Below are 27,309 nucleotides of genomic sequence, written 5' to 3'. Positions count from 1 at the left end.
ATAAGGCATGCCATGAGGGACCTCTGAGCAATGCTTGAAAAATATGAAAAGTGGAGATCGGACACTGTGTACTGAAACGCCCCAACCAGTCCACCACACTCAATTGCTGCCTCTGTTTGAACACAGGGACAAGCAAAAACACTCCAGTGATGTAAAAAAAGGCATTTTCAACTTAACTGAAATAAGTCTGCTCAACTGAAACCTGAGGCTGATTCAAGCAGACTAACCATGTGTGTAGCCTCCTGACACAAGAGCACAAACCACCACCACGAATCCACACCACCAAGCACCTAAATGCGGCTCCAAGAGAGCTGGAGAGGGACTTCAGACATGGGCACAGAGTAACAGAACAAGGGGGAATGGCTTCCCACTGAGAGACAGCAGGGATAAATGGGATATTGGGAAGAGACTCTTCCCAGGGAGGATGGTGAGGCCAGGGCACAGGTTGCCCAAAGCAGCTGTGGCTCCCCACCCCTGGCAGTGTCCAAGGCCAGGTTGGATGGGGTTTGCAGCAATAGGGGGCAAGGAATCCTGCCCATGGCAGGGGGTGGACATAGATGATCTTTAAGGTCCCTTTCAAACCAGACCACTGGGATTCTGTGATCCCAGCCCCATCCCTTGGCCAGGGCAGCTCAGGGCACCACTCAGAACCTGTGACACATTCTCCAAAACCTTCATCCACTGACCTTCACTCTGACCTGACTGGATGCATTTAGCTCATGGTGCTTCCTCAGGGAAGTTACCACCTTCCTCCATCACAGCAGCAAGAGCGCAGAAACCAGAACCTTGGAACATACATGTTATGTTACTAGAAAAAATACATCCCTCTGTAGTTTTGGACTGACACCTCTGAGCTCAGGGCTTTCCAAATACAACAGCACATTAGTCAAACATGGTACAGCAATATCGAGCAGTAATAAGGGTTTAGTCACTGGACAGAAACAAGAGCCACAAGCTGTAAAAGCTGTCCTGGAAGGAACGAATTATGTTGGGCAGAACAGAGCAGAAATGTTCCACAGCAGTACTCCCTCACACCTGTGAGGCCCTCCAGTCACCTCTTCTGGGGCTATGGGGTGAAAGAAATAAGATGGTGAAAGACCAAACATGTACACAGAAGTCGTTCCTCCTGGAGCACAGCACTAGCTGTTCCCTAAAAGGTATCTGCCATCTATGGATTTCAAGTGTGTATTTATTTTCGCCCCGTACTGCAGAGCTCACTCTCTTCAAAGCACTCAGGCCATTAACAAGAGAAGCTAGTTAGCCTGAACTGCATGAGAATGTTTCCACCTGCCTGGAACTCCACGGATTTGGATTAGAGGGAGCTCGCTCCTGTACAGGATGTTAACTGGGGACAGTGCCCTACATCAGGAGCAGTCCTACCCTGACCCTGAAACCCCTCCAATGCCCTGAGCTGATCCCATAGCATGGGCAGGGGGGCAAGAGGGGATTCTGCCCCTCTGTTCAGGTGAGACCTCACCTGCCTTCAGCCCTGGCTCCAACAGGACAAGGACCTCGAGCTGCTGGAGTGAATCCAGAGCAGGCACCAAGATAACAGGGATGGAGCATCTCTGCTGAGAGGATCAGGATTGTTCAGCCTTGAAGCAGGTGACCTAACTGCAGCCTTCCAGTACCTGAAGGAAGCTGACACAGAAGATGGATACTCTTTACATGGGCCTGGAGTGACAATGAACAACAGCTTAACAGTGACACAGGCCAAGGTTAGATGGGATTTTGGAAAGAATTTATTGGCTGTGAGGGTGGGGAGGCCCTGGCACAGGTTGCCCAGAGCAGCTGTGGCCCCCTTCTCCCTGGAAGAGTCCAAGGCCAGACTGGACAGGGCTTGGAGCAATCTGGGCTAGTGGAAGGTGTCTAGGCCCATTACAGAAGGGTGGAGTGTGATGATCTTCAAGGTCCTGTCCAAAACCATTCTGAGATTCTCAGATTTAAATCTCTAGCTACTGGTACTGCGACAGCTATACCTGCAGTTGTCCTCAGACACAAGGACAAGTATTCCAAAGGCCAGGCACCACGATGGCTCAGACAGCAACTCCAAGAAATGCTGTCAGTGTCATGCACTTAAGAGATTCCTGTGAAGTCCAGTGGGGGTTATCCCCATGACAAAACACAGCCCCAACTCCCTCCTCAGCTGCACTGCCTTTCTGCACGATAAGCTGCTGGCACAAACAACGAACACTGAGAAGGTCCCTCAGCTCTACCACTCTCCTGGTTCGTATCAGGGGAGTTTGCTCACTCAACCACTACAGACACCCCTGATTTCCAGAGTTACTCTAGCAGTGCTGTGTCCACGGGAGCTCAGCTCTGTGGCACTATAGGCACAAGAGTGAGCCAGAAGTAGACAAAAAGCAGTCATCCAGAACACAGTAGTTTTACATTCAGAACAGAGCCTTTTTACATAGGAACCTTTATTCTCATCGAGATCTGTACATTCAAGTTGCACATGCTTTTGTCTCCGACGGAGCTGGAACACTGGATCACAACAGCCTGGTCTGTTAGAACAGTTTTAAGAGTTTATGCCTCGAAAGTAGCCAGGAAATTTGTGACTATTTCCTTCAACTTTGCTTCTGTCTGGTCAGAGATCTTCCCTTCAGTCCTGTGGAAAGAGTTCAGTTTAATTCTGACACAGCAATCAAAACAGGGTCAACCCCGAGACAATACCAGCAGCTTTACAACAAACCTCCTCATTTCCAACAAATTCAGTAGATAAACGAACACATTTATTTGGTGGATGAAGCCATCCAGTGTTCTATCAGTGGACAGAACACCGTTCCTCCTAAAAGAGCCAGTCCTATTTAAGAACTGAAGTTTGTTCACAAATTCTTTCACAACAGCCATACGAAATCCAAGAAGGCCCAACCTACCGGGCTGTGCCCCAGAGACAGAAGGCGTATCATTTTCCTGATGATAAAAAAAGCCAGGACCAGTTTCCAGGGCAAGACTATGGAAATACTCAAACCCCAAGAGTTTACTCTGCAGCACTTAACCCACAGCACTCCCAACAGCTCAGTGCTGTCTACAATACAGAAACTGATTCAATCAAGTGAATTCACGAACAAGTCAGAGGAGACACACTGCAAGAGATTTCACTTTAAGCACCAGCTGCATTTCCTAAGAGCTGAAGCTAAGGAAGGCAGATGGTAGGAAGATTAACCCAGTTTTGATACAGCCAGTTGTATCAAAACTGGTGTTCTGAGATAAACTAAATTAACAGTTCAGTAACCATTATCCAGACATCATATCCCTGGGAAAAAGCAAAGTAAACCACCATACCTGATTGTGGAGAGGAGTGCCTGGTGCTGGCTCAGTACATGAGCTAGGAAAGCACTCTCAAATTTTGTGATCTTGCTGGGCTCCAGCTTGTCCAAGTGACCTCTCACACCAGCATAGATGACTGCCACCTGCTCCTCAATAGCCATGGGAACTGCAGGCAAAGACAGCACTCACACCACTGGAACTTCCATCAGGACTCAACAGACTAGAGTCCTTGGAAGACCAAGCACACATGAACGGCTCAGCTCAAGCAAATCCGTGTTTACAACATGCACAGAACAGACAGGATAAATGCTGACCAGGCCCAACCTCATTAGCACAAGGCACTGATGGGCACCCAGACCTGCCGAGCCCAGGCCACTCACCATACTGGCCCTGCTTGAGCAGCTCTGTCAGGCGCACGCCACGGTTCAGAAGCTGCTGCGTGGCAGCATCCAGGTCAGAGCCAAACTGGGCAAAGGCGGCCACCTCCCGGTACTGAGCCAGCTCCAGCTTCATGGTACCGGCCACCTGCAGGGTAAAGCCAGAGCCACTGTGATCACCCTAAAGTGTGACTGAATTTGAAGGTTATCTGGCAGCTGACAGTTGTTGTCACGAGTCAGCTCTGCCTTGCATTCCAGACAAGACAATCTAAAAACTGACAGATGATTATAAACATTACAAAAATCCCATGCTTTACCATAAGCATGCTGTATCTCCCCTAAAACAGCAGCTATTGATATTACATCTAATTCTACGACTGGACTAAAAGCCTGCAATTATGAGAACATTCTCTACGTGATCAGTACCCACACATCAAAACTTAATCCTACATCTTTATGCAGATACTATTTCCCTTTCTTCCATGCTTTTCTCAGCAGGCAATGAAAGTGTTAGAGAACTCTAAAGCTTGTTCTTCTATAATTTCATAACACTAAGAGATCAAAAGCTTTATTCACTCTCTGTTCACAGCTCATCAGAATGAAATCACTTGGAAGGCCTACTCATCTCTAGCATCAGGAGAAACAGCAATTTCTCAATTACCTGCTTCATAGCCCTGGTCTGAGCAGCAGAACCCACACGGGACACAGACAGACCAACGTTGATGGCTGGACGGATACCTTTGTAGAACAACTCAGTTTCCAGGAAAATCTGCAGGATAGAATTGTATCATTATCTTGCTCAGAAGCCTGGAGGCCGCCTCAGAGACTGGCCACTAAGTTCCATGGAGATGCTGGGCTGTGAGGAAGCCCTACCTGTCCATCGGTGATGGAGATGACATTGGTTGGAATGTAAGCAGACACATCTCCAGCCTGAGTCTCAATGACAGGCAAGGCAGTCAGAGAGCCACCCCCGAAGGAGTCGTTCATTTTGGCTGCTCTCTCCAGCAGCCGAGAGTGCAGGTAGAACACATCACCTGGGTAGGCCTCACGGCCAGGGGGGCGGCGCAGCAGCAAAGACATCTGACGGTACGCAACAGCCTGCATGGAGCAAAGACAGCCTTCAGAGCTCAGCACTTCACTTAGCATTTTCAATTTCTAAACAGATCTTCTTACAGCTACAAACACCAATGCCACCCCAAAATGCCTAAACCCGAAGTTTCCTGACCTGTTTGGACAAGTCATCATAGATGATTAGTGCATGTTTCCCATTGTCTCTGAAGTACTCCCCCATGGAGCAGCCTGAATAGGGAGCCAGATACTGCAGGGGTGCTGCATCGGATGCTGTGGCAGACACCACAATAGTGTACTTCATGGCATCTGGAAAAGAATTGGAGACACCTCTGAGTGCATCATGTCATCATGCCCAAAATCAGCAAACAGAATGAGCATATGAAGTACCAGTGCTGAAGCAAGCCCCAGCAGTGTCACTACACTGCTAACAAGGAAAGCCCAGCGCAACAGCTGAACACATCTGCTACGAAATCTGACTCAAAAGTCTCAATGCCAAGTTTGTGGCAGCTAACATCTAACACTTGCAAACTTTTTTCCCATTTAAAACAAAGCTTAAAACTAAGACAAGCTTTTATTCTAGAAAAAATTCACACTGAAAGCCCATGGTTTCCTGGCTGCTGAAAGACAGTACAACTCTCTGTGACACAGTCTCGAACAAATTACTGTCCTTAAAACATGGGTTTTTCCATGTCAGATGCCAGGAACACCAAGCATGAGATAAAAGTGCCTGATCTCCTGCTAGCTCTGTTAAATGTAGGGCCTTGGTCACGGAAATCACTGATTCTGAAGAGATGCTATCATTTAATGCCTTGTGTTTGGGCAGTGAAAGCTCTTCACATTTTCAGCTGCCATTCACACTGACTGGCATACATGGGACAAATGCCAAGTCCAAGAGAGCTTGAAGGCCACAGCTTGTCACCAGGTTTGTCTGACTGCCAAAATGAAGCTTTCAACTCTGCTAACAAAAAAACCTAAAACCACATGGTGACTTTTCCAGAAGCAATTCTGCAGTCTGGGGACCTCAAAATAGTATTCTTACTTGTGATACAGCAAAAATTACATCTTTCGCCCAAGACTGCTAGAGATTTCTTGTTCACAAAATTAAGTCATTCATGCATGTAATATGAATTGTCTACACTTACAGCCAAGAGAGATCACAGCAGTACTGAGCATTACAATGAGAACAGAATGTCATTAGGTGCCAGGCTCAACCATCTCCCAAAATCCATACCTGCATCAGTGAGCCTCTTCACCAGCTGAGCAACAGTGGATCTCTTCTGGCCAATTGCAACATAGATACAGTATAGCTTCTTCTTCTCATCTGTGCCATCGTTGAATCGTTTCTGGTTGATTATTGTATCAATTGCAATTGAAGTTTTCCTGAGGAACAGAGAGGCTAGTAAGTTAAGTTGCCCAAGGTTCTCCCAGCCCCTACCCAACCCTGTGTCCAGCTCTGCTGTACCTGAGCCTCTATGTATGGAACATTTTAGGCTTGAGCATTTAACTCACCCAGTCTGCCTGTCACCAATGATCAGCTCACGCTGACCACGACCAATAGGCACCAAGCTGTCCACAGCTTTAATCCCAGTCTGCATGGGCTCACGCACAGAGATCCTGGGAATGATCCCAGGGGCTTTCAACCCAACTCTCCTACGTGTCTTAGATGCAATAGCACCCTAAAAGAGAGCAAAGAACTGCTGAGGTCTGTTATCACACGGATACAAGCAGAGGTAGTTAGCACCCAGTGACACTTACCTTCCCATCAATTGGGTTGCCCAGGGCATCCACAACACGGCCCAGCAGCTCCTCCCCCACTGGAACATCCACAATGGCACCAGTCCGCTTCACAACATCCCCCTCTTTGATCAGTCTGTCATTACCAAACACGACAACACCAACATTGTCGGGCTCCAAATTCAAAGACATGCCCTGCAACAGAGATCACATCACCTTCAGAAAATCCATACTGACACGCATAAAAACTTTAATACTGACATGATTATTTCACTTTGTACAAAATCCTTCATGATCTATCTCGACCTTGTGACAACAGTCAAGGTTCTGCTTTTATGTATATAGTGTCTATTTCCTTCCACTTGGGCTAGAGAACCTGCCTAAGTTTTCAACTTACCAGGTACTTACACCCCAGCAGCCTAGCACTCAAGTCAATTGCTTCTCTAAAAAGAACAGAAAGGGTTAGCAAGATTCAAGTTCAACATTACTCCCTTGCCTAGAAGTAAGACAAGGGAAAAGGACTGGCTCCTTCTCTGCCCAAGGTGAAATGGTTCATTAAAAATATTCCAAGAGCTGTTGCAGTACTCAAGAAACCTACAAGCTGCATAATGTACTGTAACAGAGAGGTCATTATTAAACAGCAAACAGAAAAGACACCCTGAAAACAAAGAAAACATCTAGTGCCAGGGTAGTTCTTTTACTTTCTAAATGAAGACAAAGACAGCTCAAATGTTGGCTGAGAATCAGATGCTGATACTGAAAGCAGTGTTACAAATCGAAAAAAAAACCTGCCAGTTACTCTGTATTAAAGTCGTAATGAAGCTAATGCAATGTTCATAACAGTACCTTCAAGCATAGTCTCAGGTTCCTTTTAAATTTTTAATATCTCCGTGGTAAAGGAACACCCTTAGTGACAGCTTACCTTCAGCCCAGAAGAGAACTCAACCATTTCCTCTGCCTGGACATTTCTGAGGCCGTACACACGGGCAATACCATCACCAATGGAGAGCACGCGGCCTGTCTCCTCCAGCTCAGCCGAGGTGTCAGCTCCCAGGATGCGCTCCTCGAGGATAGAGGATACCTCAGCAGTACCTGGAGAGAGACGACGGAAATCAGATTAGCACGTTAAGGTACAACATGCACTCAGTAAGCTCACCTCAAATTCACCCTTTCTCAGCTGTGCCACAAAGTCTAGCTAGCAACATATTTACTTAGGGTAAGATAAATACCAGTCTCTGTATTCCCAGCTAATAAAAGCTGGGAATTCAGTTCATCATTACCAGCCAGCTTCAACCCAAACAGGCCTGGCTGTGTGGTTAACCACTTTCCTGATTATGTCCTACACTCTCTCTCCCTAGAAAGAAATTAGATTAATTAATCAGCCTTAACCCAGGCAGAACAGGCCTGCTTGCAGAGCAGTTATTTAGCCTTGATGCATCAGCACACCCTGCCAAATTATTTGTAATCCAAGATCCCCACTGATATAAAAGAACTTACATTATGTTTCAGGAACAAGTTCTCATACTTCTCCAATTTACTTCCAATAGCTTGTTACCTCCTCAGCTTTACCTCAGAATCAGTAAATAACACTGTAAAACTTATTTCCTAGTTATGCCCTTAATCACCTTACAGCACTTAAAAAATGCATGAAGCACTGCCAAACACGCTGCTATGCAGTGCAGCTGTCTTCTCTAAACACCAGACTGCTGGCAGCAAAATAAAGTTGTGCCCAAGGACACAAGGTCAAACCCAGGCAGGCCTGAGAAAGTCATCCACTCCTTCATTGTGTTACAGAAAACTCCAATCTTGGACTATTTTTTTTTTTTTCAAATGATTTTCAAATAATGCTGCAGGTGAGTGGAATCGTAGTGAAGCAGGTATGCTATGTAAGCCAACTGACACGGCGACTCACTATAATCAAATTCCTTTTAGTCTGGCAGACCAATTTCTTAACTACGCTCAAGACCTTTCTCAGACTCACCTGTCTTCTGAAAGCATGGTTTGGAGGCATGGAGGTTTCTGGTAGCAACAAATGCTGCACTGAGGGTGTTTCGGGAAACCTAAAATAAGTCATTGTTTTAGCAAGATTTCCAGAATAATAATAATAATAACAATAATAATAATAATAATAAAAAAGCTGAGAGATTAACATCTTTGACCTTGAGCTGCTTATGATACACCTCAGCTTTGTAAAGCGCCACAGCACCCCATTCACAGCTATGGAGTTCAGCAACCAAGTCCAGCACCACTAAGAAAGGACAGATAACGAAAGAGATTGCTCCAAATCCTTCACTGCATTTTTCTGCAGTGCACTGATGTAACCATCAACCACTGCAGCAGCTCCCAAAGCGAAATCTCGTATTTGTGATTTCTGTGCTGAAATAAACCTTGGGGCATAAAGAAATTACTGTACCACCCAGGGTTCTGAACACGGAGAAAATTGTGTCTTCTAACACAAATCTAACTGCAGTGTTTTTGGTATTTTTACCACACATAGGAAAAAGAAAACCCTCAGAATCACAATTACTCTGGAAAAGAGCTCTGAGGTCATTGAATCCAACCTATGACCAAACACCACCTTGCCAACTAGACTATGGCACTAACTACATTATATCCTTAAACCCCTCTAACGCTAATGACTCCACCACCCCCTGGGGAGCTCCCTGCAACGCCCAATGTCAATTTAAATCAGACATATTTAGGACAATCTCCTTCAATCATCTTTTCTGTAAAGAAATTTTTCTCGTGGCCAGTTTTAAATACTAAAGAACAACAAAAAAACGTCTGTGGTAATGACTGCGTCATAGGACATGCTTTCGCACCTTAAGCAAGGCTCCCAATACACCACCATGCAGCAGCGCTGATGTCATTTAGTGCACCTCGAGCAACCCTCTCCTCCATTCATATTAATTGGAAACACTGGCAGGACGGTTCTTCACGGTTCTTCCCACCCTCCGTTTCCTCACAAACCCCTCACCCGCCTCGCACCTCACACCTACAATCTTGACCTTGCTCTGTCAGCTTTAAACCACTACCCCGAGCCCGGGCAAGGACACCACGTTCCTCAGCGGGGTCTGTCCCACAGCGCTGAAGTACACCCCATGCTTCCCTCCCCACACTCCGCAGTCACCCCCTCACACCCTCAATGTCACCGCGGCCCCCAAGATGGCGGCGGCGCCGCGTCCCCCCGGCCCCACCGGCTCCAGGCTGGGTATGGCGCTCACCAGGCCGGCCTGCCGCGGCAGGGAGCGGGCGAGGGCGGCGGCCACGCGGGCGGAGAGCATCGCGGCGGCGGGTCCCGGGGGAGGCTGAGGCTGGCGGACGCTGAGGACTGCCGCCCGCGCGCTCTGCACACAAAATGGCGGCGGCGCCTCACGCCCCTTTTGGCGCCGAAGCCGCGCCCAGGGGGCGGGGCGCGCGACGGAACTGCTTCCCGTGCCCCTGATTTGTATGTGTGTGTATCTATCTATCTACATACAAATATGTAGATTATGTAATAAAAATAATATAAATAATTAAAGAAACCTAAATGAATATTTTAGAAAAAATCCCTTGGGACAGGTGTCCTTGAAATGGCCCTGAGCGGGCGGAAGGGGCGGGGAGTGAGGGAGGACCGGAGATGGCGCACGGGCAGGGACACGGGAAGCGATACGGACCGGAACTGAGGCAGGGACAGGGACAAGGACAGGAGTACCAAAAGAAACAGGGACAAGTAAAAGGCCATGGAAAGGAAGAGGGCCGGGGACATGGGTAGGGACAAGGGCAAGAACACGGAAAGGAATAAGGACAATGGCAGGGACACAGGCATGCAAGAAAACGGGGATAAGGAGAGGGGCAGAGATAGTATCAGGGACAGCAGTGTTACCCGGCGCGCTTGTTCCCCGGTGTGCATGCCGATTTCACACATCGAGGCGAGATATTTATATCTCTTTTTCTAGTTAGCACAAAGTAGGGTGTCTAGGATATCCATCATCAAAACGTTACTCTTCATACATTTCAATAAGCAAAGGCGTCAGCATTCATTGGTTACAAATTACATAACTTCTCAGTTAGTACCGATCTATTAACTACCACTTCAACTCAGACCCGTCTTTGCTAGTTAGAGCTCTCGCTTCTCAGTCTGTTTTGAGTTGGTGGTCAATGAGATGCTGGCTACAATCTCCCACTGCCAAGATTACTTTTCTCCCAGGTACTGCTCAGTCATGCTGATTTCAATCTTCACGCCTCTTATCCAAACAGCCCGTTCCCCTTGGAACTGTCTTGATTTCCTTAAAAAGTCAGCTAAGCATATAAGGCTCACAATACGCATCTGCTTAATCATAGCTGTTCTGCTACAGCCACTGATTAAATCTTGAGGGGTGCAAATCTGGTGGGGCTCAGTAAAAGGGGTAGGGAAAGGATGGGGCAGTGACAGTGCTGTCTGCAAAAACTTAATTCCTTACCTCTTGTGTAATAAGCCAATAATTAAACACGCAAGAGAGACATTGATTATTTATTGCAAGGTTGTGCAAGCCTGGGTGCTCAGTGCTATTCCAGAACTATCAGAACTCTTCACAATTTATACATTTTAGCATACAAAGGAAGTGGTGTTCACTGGCTACGTGTTGCGTAGCTCTTTTATCAATTAGTATTCTATTGGTTAATGGTTCTGTTGTTTATAATCCCCAGTCTTTCTCTTCTCTTGGGTTGGTGGGTTTCTTGGGTCAATTGTTACAGATTCCCCCTGCCAGAATTACTGTTTACCCAGTCAGAGCTGATTTCAGCACATATGCTGGGTTCACTTTACTAGTTTCTTCCCCATCTTGGAAGTTCAAGCAGATATCCCTGTGGTCTGTAAACTCTGCATTCTCTGTGCTTGCTATCAGTGGTACATCCTTCCTTCCCAAGGTTTGTTAACCTCCCCATAGGTCTGAGATCATTGAAGCATATCAAGCCCTAAACCTTGACAAGGAAATTCCAGCAACAATAATTTGTTTTCTCATAATACATGGACATCACTCAGAGCTTGCTTGTTAGCTGCTATTTGTTTCATGGACTAAATCTGGTTGTGCCAAGTGTAGAAGCCCAGAAGATAGGAGTTTGTGTGTCTCAAACACCAGTAGCTGGATAACTGTGGAGCCAACCAAGCATTGTTGACAACAACAATCAAGGTTTGTTGCTAAAAACACAGCTGCAAGGAAGAACAGGATGTGGTTGAAGAAGAGGCCATTCAGAGATAGGGCAGCATTTTTCTGGGACAAACATCTAGTTCCTGGAACCAAACATAGCACAGCACAGGAATGAAGGCAAGAAGCGGTCTAGGACTGTAAAGGGAATCAAGACTACCAGAGACCCACAAAGTCCTTCAACTTGTTTCCAGAAAGGTCTAGAAGAATGAACCGCCAATGACAAATTTGCACAGAAAGTGACAAAGTTACCTCCAGAGCAGGTAAACTCATCTATAAAAGGTCTCACCACCAAGACCATATGTGTAGGCACCCCAGGACCCTAGACATTCCACGAGCTTGATCACCAAGCCTGGTGATTTCTTTCTTCCTCTCTCCCCCTCTTTAACCCTGTTTTCTTCCCTTTCACACTACCCTTTTATCCAAAACCCACTGCCATGGGCTTATATGAGGAGGTCAGAGACTAACATTAATTTCCATTCCAAGTGTGTAATTTCACTTGGGAAACTTTTGTGAATGCTCTGATTTTTGTCATTCCTTTTGACCACAAACATCTATGTATCTTAGATACTCCATTCCCCTAAAGGGTTGGACACCACACCAAGCCTTGTCCAGCCTGGGCCAGAACACTTACAAGGCTGGGGCATCCACAGCTTCTCTGGGCAACCTGTGCCAGGGCATCCCCACCCTCACAGCCAAGAATTCCTTTCCAATATCCCATCCATCCCTGCTCTATGGCAGTGGGAAGCCATTCTATGTGTCCTGTCCTTCCATGCCTTGTCCCAAGTCCCTCTCTGTGGAGGTGGGCGGAGCCCCGGCTGCTTTGCCCTGGAGGGAGCCAAGCTGAGGAGTCAAGGAAGAATAGCACAACTTCACCCAAAGCCCCTAAGACAAAGACAAACCTCCTAGCTACGGCGACCTGTCCGGAGACCCACAAGCCCCTTTGGGATTTTATGTAGATCTGTTACAATTGATTGGTTCTGTACTCTTTTCCTCCCACCTTAGTGTCCCATAAAAACCCCTGAGTTTCCTCTGGTGGGCAGAGGTTCCTTGTCCCTAAATCCCTTTTGCTGGTACCATTACAATAAAGTACCACCTGCGGAAATTCCATACGAGACGAGACCTCTCTCTCTCACCACGGCCGGCTAAAAGAGGGGCTAACTCACAAAGGCATAAGCTGAGAGCACTGAGCTGAAATCACTGAAAGCTGAAATCACTGAGCTAAAAAATCACTGCTCTGCTCGCTGCTGAGAAGCCCCTCTGCCAGCTGAGAAGCGCCCTAACCCCCCAAAGAGCTGTTTCTAGCGAGACATCCTTTGGGGTGGCTGTGGCTCTCTGGGTCCCAAGCGGTGAACCCCATCCACCAGCTGAAATACCTCTCCAGCTCTCCTGGAGCCCCTTTAGGCCCTGTCAGGGGCTCTGAGGTCTCCCTGGAGCCTTCTCTTGTGCAGCTGAACACCTCCAGCTCTCCCAGCCTGGCTCCACAGCAGAGGTGCTCCAGCCCTGGGAGCATCCCTGTGGCCTCCTCTGGCTCCAGCAGCTCCACGTCCTTGTGTTTTTGGAGCCCAGGACTGGAGGCAGCACTGCAGGTGAGGTCTCATCTGAGTGGGGCAGAATCCTCCCTCCCCTCAATCTGCAGCTGGGAATGATTTTATGTCCCATATATGAGACAGGATTTGGTCTGCCAGTGAGAAAGTGCTGAAACTCAGTCACGCTCTGATGAGTCCCTGTGGTAATCCAGAGAGGTTGGTAAAGCCACAGATTCCAATTGATTCCCCTTCTGGGAATTAAAAAGGCTAAGTGAGAAACCTTCAGCTGCTTTGGCATGTGTTGTACCAAATGTGATTCTTCAGCAATTCTTTCCATGCTGATTACTTTGGAAATCACTTAAATTTCTGTAAATGTGCCTGGAAAAAAAAAAAAAAAAAAAACAAAAAACAAAACCCTCACAAAATCAAACCACATGGATATTAATAAGTAATATTATCATTTCCCCGGGCCAGGGCTTGACACTACTTTTTCTGAAGACAATTTTCCAAATATCTGGTCTCAACACCCCACCCCCCCCCCTTCCCGGTCACAGCTTTAGGCCGTTTCCTCTCCTCCCGTCCCTGGGAGCACAGCCCGACCCCCCCAGCTGTCCCCTCCTGTCAGGGAGCTGTGCAGAGCCAGAAGGTCCCCCCTGAGCCTCCTTTTCTCCAGGCTCAGCCCCTTTCCCAGCTCCCTCAGCTGCTCCTGGGGCTCCAGCCCCTTCCCCAGCTCCATTCCCTTCCCTGCACACTCTCCAGCCCCTCCGTGTCTCTTGTCCTGAGGGGCCCAGAGCTGTCCCCAGCACTGGAGGTGCCTCAGCAGTGCCAGCCCAGGGGACGGGCCCTGTCCTGGGGCTGTGTCACACCATGGCTGGGACAGCCCAGGGGCCATGGGCCTCTTGCCCTCCTGGGCACTCCTGGGTCCTGTCCAGCCGCTGGCACCAGCACCTCCAGGCAGATTTCTGCTGTACTTCTTGATGTGTTCTCTTGCATCTCTTTTGTTTCGTTTTGCTGTTGTTGGGGTTCTCTTGGCGTTTTTTAGCATCTTCTCTTAACTAGAAAACGACGCGATTCAGAGTGTTAAACCTTCCGATTCACTGTAAAACTCTTTTCCATTACCCTTTTCGCCCGCGCAGTGTAACCCGCGCACGGCGGGTCCCTGCGGCGCCGCCCACTCCCGTCAGGCTCCGGGCGGGATGGCGGCGGCGGCGGCGGCGGCCGAGGAGGCGGTGGCGGCGGCGGAGGAGGAGGAGGAGGAGGAGGATGAGGCAGCGGAGGAGGAGGAGGATGAGGCAGCGGAGGAGGACGCGGCGGCGGCGGAGGAGGCGGTGCCGGCGGCCGGCAATCTCTTCGAGAAGAAGCTCATACGGGTAACGGGGGCCGGCGGGGTTCGCCTTCTCTTTTCTTCACAGTTCCCCGCCCTCGTTCCCGGTGTTTGCGCCGAAGGGTTCGGTGGTTTTCTCCATGGTTGCTTGTTTAGGTCGCTGAGGTGCGACAGGAGGATGAGGAAGGAGGTGCTAGGGAAAAAAAAAAAAAAAGGCTTTTGAAATTGTACAGCTGCGTCCATTCTCCGTCAGGTTTTTTAGGAAGGCTTGTGCAAGAGTTTATGTTCCTTACATAGTATAGAACTTTCGTATTCTTCAGTTATTATTGGCCGTAATCTAACCTTTTTAATTTTATTACATTGGAGATCAGGGAAGATTTCTTCACTCAAAGGGTTGTCCAGGCCTGGCACAGCTGCCCAGGGCAGTGGTGGAGTCCCCATCCCTGGAGGAGTTTAAAAGCCGTGAGGATGTGGCACTTGGGGATAAGGATCAGTGGAGGCCTTGGCAGTGCGGGGGAAATGGTTGGACTTGATGATCCTGGAGCCCAAACAATTTCATGGTTCCACAGTCAGAGCCCTACCTGAGAGCACTGTGTTGATCTCTTATTTCTGGCCTTGTCTCCAATGATACAACTGCTTTGCAGAGCTTGTGCCTGCACATTGTGGTGACTCTCTCCCACTCTCCTGCTGAGACTGTTCCCAGTGATGGCCCAGCTGGTCTTATCCCACAGGCATTGACACAGTGTTCACCAGTTTTCCAAGCACCCATTTAGCATCTCTTGGGTCATTACAGTGTCTGTAGCCCACAAGTCATGTGAATTAAAAGATAACATCACATGGAGATAAGCAGGTGTCCAAAGAAATGAGATTAAAAGGGATATAATATAGTCTTCTAGACCACAGAGAGCATTTAAAGAAGGAAAGGGATTTTTATCCCCTTTTCCATTCAATGCCTCTTGGGCTGATGTAGGAGTTACTCTTCAGGAATACAGAATTTGCAGTGGTTTATATTTTTCATGTCTATCAACTATTTTCTGTCATTTTGCATGATTGCTTGTTCTTTTGTCTCCCTTCTCTGGAAGGTTACTTTATGGCTGAAGAAAATATATGGGGATGTTCCTATTCCAGAGTATGAGGTGAATGAAAGGACAGTGGATATTTTGCATGAAGTTATGGAGTGCAATGAAGAGAGAGACAAGGATGTAATGTTGCTGATAGAGGACATGAAGGACAGGGCAACCAAGTATGAAGCAGAAAGTAAGTTTGAAGCTCCTTTTCTCACTTCCATCAGAGTCAGGCTTTTCTTATTGATCATGAAGATTGTATTTGTTAAAAACTTAGGAACATGTATAAATATATGTAATTGAAACAGACTCAGGGGGTTTTTTTGATGCAGTTTTTACTACAATGCATCACACACCTTCCTTTCAGCTAAATTTAGAGTGGTATAAGATTGGTCAAGAACAATTTTTTAAGCTATCTTGAGTGGGCCACAAATGTGGACAAGCAGGTTAATTGCTAAAACCTCCTAGTCTGCTAGGCTTGATAGCACAGCATGGAAATATTGCCTCGACAGGGAAGTGTCCCTGCTGCTCATTCAAGAGTATGAGCTGGTGCTTAGCCACTGTTAAGGAAAGCCGTGAAGGAGTCTGAAACAGCACTGAGATGATAAAGTTGTGCTGGAGCTGCCTAGAGTGACTATTTTTTAATTTATTTAGGGTTTTTTGAGCAAATGAGTGGTTTAGGAGATGATAGTATGCTTTTAGCACACATAATAAAGGACTGTCCCTTAAAAGGCTTTTCTCAGGAAGGAATTTTACTTTTCTGTGTAAAGGCTGGCATAGTACACATTGAAGATGTTTTTGTAAGAAAATGTGTTTGGTTTTTGTTCCTTCAAGTGCCTTGCCACCAAACAAAAAATGATGGAGACAGATTTCCTGGGTCTGCCATGAAGAAGGCTCAGATTGAGCTTTATGGGGAGATGACCTGCATGTGCTCATTGCTGTAGCATGAGGATGAGCTCTTATTTGTCTAATGTCAGTCAGACTGGTCAGGGAGGGAGTGGAGCGGTGCTTTCTCCCTTTATACACTGAGTTCATTTGACCAATGGAGATGTGGCAGCAGTTTGGCATGTTTAAGCCCTTTTTAAAAGTGTCTTTCCCCCCCAGAAACAGGCAGGAAGCCAAGTTCCGGGTGTGGGATTGGATTCGAGGTTTGGAGAGCTCCATAGAAGAACATTTATATTTTAAAAAATAACTGCTTTGGGTTGTATATATATTCCAGCTGAGTACTGGCAGGATGTTCTTGGAGAAAGCCTGGGTCTTTCTGTAGACACTCTGTCCGAAGAAGCCACCACAGATCTCAATGATCTGGTAGAAAGTGCAGTGGAACTCAAAGTGGAGGACACATCTCTTACCAGGTAATACTTCACGCTCTGCATTCATGGTGATGGTCTGTGCTGTTTTTCTCTGTGTTTGTTTGTTTGTTTGTTTGTTGTTTCACATCAGTAGCTTCAAACCTGACACTAGGAATCTTATTTGTCAGGCTTATTTTTCACCTCTTGGGCAGCTTTGGAGTGCATGGGAGCTAAACACAAAGTGCTGGCTCTAGGTTATCCCAGCACAGGAAGGGCCTGGAATGTAGTTAAATCTCTCCTTTTCCTCATACTTTTGTGTTCAGTGGCTGCAGGCTGCTGCCAGTTGGACTGTTGGGCCAGGTGTCCCAAGCTTCAGCAGTTTCACACTTTACTTAGGCAAAGACTGAGGAACTGTGACTGGTCTTCCAGCCTCAGCTCCTCATCCTTGTCTGTCTCATCTGGTCTCAATCATACAAAGAGATTGCCTCTGCCGTGGAGAAATGGCATCTGTTGGTCTGGTCTCCTTGGGTCTCTCTCCCTAGCATGGCTTTGGACTATGACACTGCAGCCCTTGCACTAAAGAAGGTGCAAAATCTGCCTTGGAATCCAATTTTTCTGTGGTATTTAGGATCTTGGCTCTTACAGCTCTCTTTCTGAGCTGGTGAGGGAAAAACTTTGGGCCACTTGGGAAGAGGAAGAGACTACAATGATGCTGGGCGCATCTTGTGTCCATGCATTTTCAGGGGCTGAATACAGTTTCTGTCAAAGGCAGTAAGGCAAGCCAGGAGTGGAGCACTTGATGGTTTCAAACCCAGTGGTTTTATTCCCCAGAGTGCCAGTTGTTGTTCACTTACTCAGGTTGCTGGGCTGTTTTCCCTTCCATGTGGAAATCTGTGTTAGTTATGGAAAGCAAATTCCCTTAGTGTCTTATTTTAATTTACACTTGCCATAACATCAGGAGGAAACTAAGTAATTTGTGTAAAGTGTGGAGAGAAGAATAATAACTCTGACTTTCAGAAGGCTGACTTCTAAGCATTTACACTGATTCTCTCTTCACCAGCTTCTACAGTGCCATCAATCACATGAGCTCAGAACTGTATAAAACGAAATCAAAAAATGAAGAAATGGAACGGAAATTGACGACTCTCACAAAAAAGCTAACTTTAGCAATGACGCTGGAAAAGCAGTTACAGGAGTGAGTAACAGATGAGGAAGAGGGAAAGATAAAAGTAACACTGGTGATGTTTGTCTTGGGCAACAGTAGTTGTGGTAACTAACAAGGATAACTGAATTTTTAGGGGTTTGCCACATCTCCAGTTCAAAGAATTTGGAAGTGTCTATCAAAACCCATGTGTTATGGATACTTTCAGTAATCAAAAGAGATCTGGGAAAGCATCAAACCCATTATTTTAAACTAACAGTGATCTACAAGCAGTTTCCAGATACAAGTTTGCAGCTTCCACCAGTTGCTTTTGTCTGAGGCTGAAGACAAATCTCATTTTCTTAGCACATTTAGCATGTGCTCTGTAGTCAGACTGAGCGAGGCAAAACAAAAATTATTCCCAGGTGAGTAGTTCTCTTAACCAGTGTGTGGAAGACATAATAGTAATAACTCTAAAAAGAATATCAAGCCCATTCCCTGGGGGATGTAATCTGAAGTGCTTTTCCAGGGACAGCAGGATCAACCCCAGCCTTGAGTGGGGGTTGGCCCAGATGCTCTCCACAGCTCCCTTCCAGTCTAATTATTTATGGAGTGTTTCTTTGGTCTGGGGTGGTAATTTGGCTTGTAGAAGAGATTCCTGTGTTCTTTGTGCAGGTTTGCCTCCTCTTGATCTGAGGTTTGACTCATGTAACAGGTTTGTAAGTGAGTTAGGGAATTACGCACAGTATTATTACCCTTTGTTTTTAGGCGTGTGGCTTCCCCTTTGCCACTATTTTCTCTGGCCTGTGGGATTCTGGAGGTAACAGCTGTATATGTTTCCACTGGAAAATCTCACAGGCAAATATGAGGTTTTCTCCATTTTCTTGCTTCTTATATTGGTTGTATTTCAGAGTTTAGATTGAGCACAGATAAGTAACAGTATTTGTATACTGATTTATCTTTGTAACAGGGTTTTTTTAATATTATTTTTTTAAGAGATATTAAAAAATTAAACGAATCTCAGGAAGCAGAAAAGGCCATGGCTGAGACTGAATCCAAGAACGTGACATTCCTGGAATGTAAATCTAAGGACCTGAAATTAAAGATCAGTCATGCTGAGGTAGGTGTAAGGAATTTTCCTACAGGACACTGTGATGGGATGACACAGCCATGGTTGGTTGAACTCAAATTTGTAGTTACAAAGACATTCCATAAGCTTCCTGAACTCCATGACAGGGGACTCTTGAGCTAACAGGACAACATGTAAATATAGTTCAGTTGTCCCTGCTGATCTGTCCTCTGCACATCCTGTGATCAGTACAGTGCTCTCTCCTCATTCCCTGAGAAACTTTGTTAGCTGGGATTACCTGGTGGTTCTTTTGAGTTACTGTCATACAAGAGAACACAGACAGCTACCAGTAGAGCAGCTGATTCATGGAGGTAAATTGTGTCTCAGAATAATGAATATGACCCATTTTTTGAAAAGAGTGGATGACTAAATGCAGAAAATGGAAGTTGTACTGCCTGCTCCTTCACCTTCCCTAAATGATGATGGACGTGAATGCCTTATGGTTGGATACCTTGACAAATACGAGATGGAAAGTGTTGTATTACAACTGACATTTTCCTGAGAGGCCTTTCTTCAGCCTTGCTGTGTGCCCTTCTCCAGCTGCTTTTCTGGAAAGACTTGTTATTCTTAATACAGATTTTAGCAGCACTTCATTTTGTACACCAGATATAGCTGTGGCTCAAATAGCACAGTTTCTTCTGTGGACAGTCTGCGTTCTCTGCCCGTTTAAATAAAACCAGAAGGAAATGATGAAATCTTTCTCCTTGTTGTGTTTTGTGCCCTCTTCTGTTTGCAGGATGAACTTATTGCCATGGGGTTGGACCAATCCCTGGTGCATGAGGAACTCGTGAAATCATCTGAGGTAGGCTTTTGGGTACAAGAGTGGTGTTTCTACAGTGGGACAGGCCAGGCTTGCTTGTTGGGTGCTTTCAGGAATTGTAGCCTGCTGTTTGGCTGCCTGAACAAATCTTAAAGGCCAGAGGAAGCACAAATAAAAATCCTGTAGATGGATTCCCGTGAACTGGGCTCTTTTGGGTGACTTTGCCTTTCCTAGAGGTATGTGCTGGAGAATTTCTACAGGATAAATTCCCTGCCACTGAGAACAGATCTGCCTTCTTTATTTCTGATCTGTGTTATAAACAGAGTGGATATTCTGGGGACTATATCCCATTACATGGCTACCTGTGTATTGCAGTTTCTTGATAGTATTACCCATGTGATTCTTTATACTTTGTGTGAAATAAATCTCTTCCAAACACTTCAAAACAAGGGGATAAGGTCAAATGAAACACAAATTCTGGACCACTGTGTGCTATTTTTTTGTTCTGTCTTTAAATATAACATTTTTCAGCTGTATTGTAAGCCTAGTGGATCATACATTAAAGAAAAAGCACATTTCTTAAGTTCGTAACTACAGATCTTACAGCTTTGTGCTGTGCGCTCAACACATCTTCATATTTTTTGCTGTTACTGTATTTGGAACTCAGTCTTTCTTCTCATTACTTTTGCTGTCTTTTCCTGTATATTTTCAAGTGGAGCAGTGAAAATAGGTCTCCTTGTTTCTCTGTTGTGGTTTTCACCAACCAGCAGTGGGTGGCAGTGCTCACATCACCTAGTGTTACAAGAAGGTACTGACCAGAACTAATTTTTATTGGACTTTTGCATCCAAAAAGCCACAAGCAAATTTTTCTAGAGCAAATTTTCTTGTCATCTTCTAGAGCCCAAGCATAAGATAAGGTTTGACTTCTTGTCATTTACAGAGCTGCTTTGCCAAGACATCAGTGAAATGAACAGCACAAATGACTTTATCTTTTTTATTTAACTTTGATTGTTTGAAAAGAGTCCAGGAAGTTGGAAGGTACTCAATTTGCAGCCCCAAAGTAAAATTAGTTCCCCTTGATAAGCATAAAGGAGAATCTTTTTGCTGCTGTGTGTTCAAAACTTCAGTTTTCCGTGTGTTTTATTGCAGATGAAAGCTCTCAAATTCTAAAATGTTGTAGACCACTGTGGATCTGTCTCACTCATTTCCATCGATTCTGCAAATAATGTTCTAGAATATCATCTGCCTTGCTCTCTCTGCAGGAAGTGGCTGCACTGCTGAAAGAAATTGAGCCACTGAAGAAGGAACTGGCGTCCTACCATGATTTACCTCTAGTAACTATTTTTTCCACTTTTACATTGTATTTGCCATCAGATTAATTTTAGTGGATATCAGAATGTAAGGGATGTCATTGTGATGACTTTGGTGGACAGGTAGATGTGCTACAGGTCTGTTAATGATGCAAAGCAAAGACTTCATCTCTATTTATTTTAATTAGAGTCAAGAAATTAGATTTCCTTGTCAGGCAAACTTTGTTCTAACAAATAGACAGATTGGCTGGGCAAGTTAGTATTCAGGTGAATTAGCTAAAAATTTAATTAAGAGATATGGAAGACAAAGAATCTCCTAGTATAACTTTTTGAGATTTACCAGTACTTTAGCTGTAACTGTCATTGGGCTATCAATATGGTGGACATAGCACATGGTGCAGATTTTGCCACTCTGAACAGGATTATAAGGATCATGAAAAAATGGCCAAATGTAGGTTTTGTCCCGTAAACTGTCTGCTCCATCATTTTCCTTAGTTCCTCTTGAGAGTGCTGGGTACTCAGCTCTATGAAAATACAAGTTTCTCATTTCCCGCGTGGAAACACTGCTGTCTTGCCCCTAGGAAAGAAAAAAATAAAGCTGTGGGTAGAAAAGTGGGACTGCTGTTCTGTTTAATCCATTTTCCTTGAAGAAGCAGATTCCTCCTTCCCTCAGGTGGAACAGGACATTCAAATGGGATTAGGTTCTCCAGTTCCGTCCTCCAGCCTTGCTGTCAGTGGAGACAGGGAGAGCCCCAATGCCTCCTGCTGCAGACAGAAAGAGGGGAGGGAGGTTTATCCTTGTGAACTTACTGTGCTTTGGAAAATTCTTGCACAAATATGTTTGGAATCAAGTCGCTTGATTGGTAGGTTTGGAAAATTGCTTAAAATGAAGGGGTTTTTTTTAGACTTTAGGCCATACCAGACTTATGAAAAATACATGATTGCTCAAAACAAACCAATACTAAGCTTTTAGTGGCAATACCTTCTGCATGTGAAGTGCATACACAAAACTGCATGAATTGTCCATTAATGCACTGGAGGCTCATCATTACGCTCTTGTAAAGGTGCAGGGACTCTTGTTTCCTCATGAAATACTGATTTTTATTCTGTTTTCTCTCATTAGAGCATTCCCCTGGCACAAGTGAAGGTTGAAGAAGCGAGAAAAGAACTTGTAAGAGTTTTCTGTCTTTCCAGGAGCCACATGTATTAATTGACTACAGATTTACCCACCTTAGACTAAAGTCTTAATGCTCCCATGGGGAAATTTGGTGAGGCAGAAGTTGCAGATACTAATCAGGGGAACTGGTGGGAAGTGATGTCTGGCCTGCAAAGGCAGTTGAGCACAGTGCAGATTAGGTAGCTATATCCCCATGAATTTTACCTGTTGGAATGTTTATTCACTCAATGTAGATCACAGAAGCTTCCTTCCTCCTCCTGGACTCTCAGAGGGCTCCAGGTTCTATTTTAGTCAATAGCTGCCTTGTAGACTGCAATGGGAACTTTCCTCTGTAAAACATAGTGCCCATTTCCTCCATGCTCGTGTAATCTGCAGGTGTGGCTGTTGAGCCAACCGTAAAAGCTGTTTGGGAAGTTTATACATAGCTTTCCTTAGTTTGCTGGGCCACATTTAGCCCTGTAAAACCTTTTTTTTTCCTTTGGGCTACTGCCTGCTTGTTCGTAAAGCATGAGTGGTAAGCCTTAAACCTGTGATCAAAAATCATAGCCAGGTGAAAGCACTTTGCACGTTTTCAGGTGAGAGTGCCTGGGTTGGTACGCCACTTATTTCTGATTCAGGAGTACAAGTTCCCCTTACCAGCCTCAGAACCAGGCTGTTCTGAGGTCAGAATGCTCATCTCTGGGGAGGACCTGTGGGCTGGGAGGTGTCCAAAATCACATTGGGGCACAGAGTGAAGGCAGCTGAGCTTTTCCAGCTGTTCATTTAGAGGTTTCCCTGTGGCTGTCTGTCCTTTGCAGATGAGTCCCCCAGCTCAGCACTGGAGTTAACCCATCCCTGCTGACAACCTCCCAGGGTTTGGTCACTGGAGATGTGTTTGTTTACCAGCAGCATGTAGAAGCTTTCCCATTTTCCCTGATTCCTTTTGGTTTTCTCTCCTTGTAGAAGGCCTTGGACGAAGAGCTCACCGGGGAGATCGAGGCTCTGCCTTTCGAGCTGATATAGCCCAGCAAACCCCAGTGCACCTGAAGTGGTGGGCCTACATGGAACATGATTTTCCTTCTGTTGCCTACTTACTTGCACTAGCAATGCATTTCAGAATTCTTACTGTACCTTGGCAGCTTCCTACTGTGTTCTTCTTTCCTTGTGTTTGTAAACATCACATATTTTTCATTAAATAAACTCCTTACTGTAGCAGAATTTCTTAGAGAGCGAGGACATGATTTATATATTTGGATTAAGGTTTGAGCTACCCCAGCCTGGGCCCCAGATTCAGGTCTGTGAAGCCTCTGGCACAGTTAGAAATTATGTTAAGGTGTGCACATGGTATAGTGGGTTTTTAGGTGTTAATAGGTATAGTTTGTAGTGTGAACATTTTAGCCACCTTAACAATAAGATAAACAATGTTTGTTTGCATTTTTCTTATGCTGTAAACCAGTAAGAGAGTACCTGTAATTGTAAACCATACTGAAGTGTATAAAACCTACCATTTGAGATAGAGTAAAGGGAGAATGTCACATTAGCCATATTGGTTTGATCTGCATTGCTCTGTCCAGGCTTCCCATGTTTTAGGGGTTTCCTGTCTATGTCTTACTGTTGTCTTTATGGGTTCTTTTTCCCTCTGTGATACAAGCCTGTAAAGCAGCTCTATGGATAGAACAGGCATAGTTTTAAAGCAATTAAAAACGCATGGACCTTTCTAGATCAGAAAACAGTATTTCTGCAAAACCACTGTGGGACATGATTTTGAAGTCAGATTGCCCTTAACAATTCTACCTCAAAAGTTATCTTCCAGAAGGGTTCCTTTTGCCCTGTTACTTACATGCCATCACCACACCAGCTTTCCACACTCAGAAGTGTTTTGCACACTCCAGCTTTTAGAAGCCGTTTGATACCAAATCAGAAAATCTCCTGTGGATAGGGAAAAAGCAAAATCTAGAAGCAGTGGTAGCACCTGAGGACACTGAGCATGGGCCTGTTTGTTCTGGGAGGCATCCAGGCAAATGGTGGTGTTCTCAGTGACAATCTGTTCGCAACTGGAGTTGCAAGAGTTTAGGGTGATGAGAGCTGTTGCTTCACTGCAAAAGTTGATTTTCCACTGATCTGCAGGAAGAATGATTCAAAATTACACTGGTGTCAATAAAATACCACAAGTGTGACGTCGGTCCTCTCCTTTTTCGCTGTGATTGGGGAAGAATTGAAGGATGCCCAGAGAGCCATTGCCCATGGGAATCTCCATCACATTAAGATTCACAGCACATGAAGAGCCTGAATCTAGAGAGCAGCAGGGCCAGACTGTCTGGACAACTGCCTGAATACATCCACGTGTTGCTTCCTAGCACTGGAAACTCGAGGAAAGAAAAAATCCCAGCAGCTGCATCCGAGCCATGTGTCACATCTAAGGCGTTCCCAATCCATGCAGTGTAAATCAGTGGCGAGCTGTCAGGTCCAACTGCTCAGCTCTTGTTGGAAATCAAGAAAAGTCAAATGAACAAGATTTGCGGAGCCCTTTGGGAAGGTTTCTCAGCTCTTTAGCTTTTCCTGGACAGAGTGCCTTGCAGGAACCCTTTCTGGTGTTTTGGGACAGACCAGCTTTTCCCACGTGGGGATGGGGTGTTGGAGGAGGAACAGCTCGCTGAAGTCCTGCTGAGACAGAAGCACACCAGACTGGCTGAGAAAACCCCTGATTCTGGGCTTCCCCCTCTGCCTTGGCAGCTGTTGAGTGTTTCCACGTGGGTCACAGCGGGTGGCTGCCAGCTGGACCCTTGGCTGTTGGATAAGATGGAATAATCACCCAGCAGAGAGGGAGATGAGGCTAGGGAGGCCTCCACTGCTTCACTGTCCCTACAGTGTGTATCAGCTGTTCCACTCTGAGCTCCCAGAGTGAGTTTTGGAGACACCTGTGTTAACACCTGCAAAGATGAGAGGAGGTGAGGCCAGGCTGAGCTGCAGACATTCCATTTTCCCAACAATGTGCAAAAGGTGTTCATGTTTTATTTGCTGTGTGCTCAATTACTTCTCCTGGAAAACATGAGGAAATCATGAGAAAACAAAACCAACCAACCAATCAACAAACAAAAAACCAACCAACCAACCAAAAATTACAAACTACATGAAAAATGAAAATTATGAAAAATAGGGGCCAGCTTCCAGGGAAAACTCAAACACATTTTACTACAAATTGACAGTCTGTTCTAATCAGGCCAATATGCAAAATAATAACTGCTTTAGGAAAAAAGATAATTTGGAAACTAGCAAAGTATTGTGGATCTATTTAAAAGAAAACATTTAGATACTAAACCCAGAATAAATTAAAGTAAAATGCTAAAGAAATGCAGAATCCATCAGGCAAACTTAAGTCTTCTAAGCTGACATACATATATTTTTACTTAAAATGCACTGAAACAAAAGGCATGGATGGAATCCCTTTTGGCTATATCTTTTGGCTAGTACTATAGAAATACTCCACCTGTTGCAAACATTTAATTGTGGTTCCTTTCCAGTCTTCCTTTGACTGAAAGTATTCAAAAATCTTTTTTCATTTATGTTGGGGGTTAGGTTTTGTTCCTTTTTACTCTAAAGAATTTTTTCCCCATAAGTTACCAAGGAGACTAAATGTTTAACAAAACAAAGGGGTGGTCAAAGCTCAGAGGGGGGCAGGGGTTTGAGACAGGTAAAGGACAGAGCTTCAGGCAGCCTCTCTCTCTGGTTTTCAGCATTCAGGGAGAAAGCACGGCTGGGTTGGTGCTCCTGCTGGAGGATTTCACTGTCTCTGGAGGAGTCTAGTCCTCAGAAATCTGCCAACATCTGCTCACCCTGGAGTTCTGGGCTCCTCTGCCACCCTGCGAGAGCTGGGCCAGCCCTGCCCTGCCGTCGTGGTTCCATCAGCACTGCTCGTCTGCTACAGAGTGACCCTGGACCCCCTGCCCGGCTGGGACACCCTGCCCCTGCCCTGCCGGGACACCCTGCCATCCCAGCTACCAGCCCAGGACTTCTCCACTGTTACAGCTTGGTGCTCTGAGGATGCTGTAGAGGCACTGAGACCAAACTGCCCTGGGTTTTTTTTGGTGAAGCAAAGTCCTCGAAGTTCTTGGTACTGTTTTTGTTATCAATGCTGTAGTTAGGGTTTTTTTGTTTGTTTGTTTGCTTGCTTTGTTATACATACTAGTAAATAACTGCTATTTCTGTGGAGGTGGGCGGAGCCCCGGCTGCTCTGCCCTGGAGGGAGCCAAGCTGAGGAGTCAAGGAAGAATTTCGCAACTTCAGCCAGAGCACCTAAGACAAAGACAAACCTCCTAGCCACGGCGACCTGGCTGGAGACCCACAAGCCCCCTCGGGATTTTATGTAGATCTGTTACAATTGATTGGTTCTGTACCCTTTTCCTCCCACCCTGGTGTCCCATAAAAACCCCTGAGTTTCCTCTGGTCAGCAGAGGTTCCTCGTCCCTGGACCCCTTTCGCTGGTACCCTCTCAATAAAGTACCACCTGTGGAAATTCCATACGAGACCTCTCTCTCTCTCACCACGGCCAGCTAAAAGAAGGGCTAACTCACAAGGGCATGAGCTGAGAGCACTGAGCTGAAATCACTGAAAGCTGAAATCACTGAGCTGAAAAATCACTGCTCTGCCCGATGCTGAGAAGCCCCTCTACCCAGCTGAGGAGCGCCCTGACCCCCCGAGGAGCTGTTTCTAGCGAGACATCCTTTGGGGTGGCTGTGGCTCTCTGGGTCCCAAGCGGCGGACCCCATCCACCAGCTGGCATATATTTCTATTTCCAAAATCTTTTGCCTAAAAGCTTTTAACTGAAAAAATCATAATCGGAAAAAGGGTGGTGGTGGTGGTTTACATACTCCATTCCAAGGAAGGCTCCAGCTTTCCCTGGCAGATACCTGTCTTCCCAAACCAAGACAATTTATATAAATCCTTTGCTAGATATAGGATATTAAGATGGGACTTTAATTAAAAA

The 27,309-nt window shown here is 45.8% G+C and overlaps 2 protein-coding genes across 2 annotated transcripts; one reads left to right on the top strand and one right to left on the bottom strand.

The window, feature by feature from the left end:
* Positions 1 to 2,403: 2,403 nt before the first annotated feature.
* Positions 2,404 to 9,834, bottom strand: ATP5F1A (ATP synthase F1 subunit alpha). The gene is made up of 12 exons (XM_066339606.1): positions 9,680 to 9,834; positions 8,437 to 8,515; positions 7,378 to 7,547; positions 6,477 to 6,650; positions 6,231 to 6,397; positions 5,953 to 6,101; positions 4,876 to 5,027; positions 4,524 to 4,748; positions 4,312 to 4,419; positions 3,654 to 3,798; positions 3,289 to 3,439; positions 2,404 to 2,611 (listed from the first exon to the last, which is right to left on the bottom strand). The coding sequence occupies exons 1-12, from the start codon at positions 9,737 to 9,739 to the stop codon at positions 2,530 to 2,532; spliced, it is 1,662 nt and encodes a 553-aa protein (XP_066195703.1). The 5' UTR covers positions 9,740 to 9,834; the 3' UTR covers positions 2,404 to 2,529.
* A 240-nt stretch (positions 9,835 to 10,074) lies between these two features.
* On the top strand, positions 10,075 to 23,543 carry HAUS1 (HAUS augmin like complex subunit 1). Its single transcript, XM_066339573.1, has 10 exons — positions 10,075 to 10,167; positions 14,286 to 14,519; positions 15,556 to 15,730; positions 16,757 to 16,892; positions 17,890 to 18,024; positions 18,967 to 19,090; positions 19,836 to 19,901; positions 21,122 to 21,193; positions 22,293 to 22,340; positions 23,289 to 23,543. Exons 1-10 carry the CDS (start codon positions 10,075 to 10,077, stop codon positions 23,346 to 23,348), a joined length of 1,143 nt encoding a protein of 380 aa, XP_066195670.1. The 3' UTR covers positions 23,349 to 23,543.
* Positions 23,544 to 27,309: the final 3,766 nt, after the last annotated feature.

Source organism: Sylvia atricapilla, chromosome Z (assembly GCF_009819655.1).
Source record: "Sylvia atricapilla isolate bSylAtr1 chromosome Z, bSylAtr1.pri, whole genome shotgun sequence".
In the NCBI taxonomy this organism is placed as follows: Eukaryota; Metazoa; Chordata; class Aves; order Passeriformes; family Sylviidae; genus Sylvia; species Sylvia atricapilla.
This window is presented reverse-complemented; position numbering and strand designations above follow the sequence as displayed.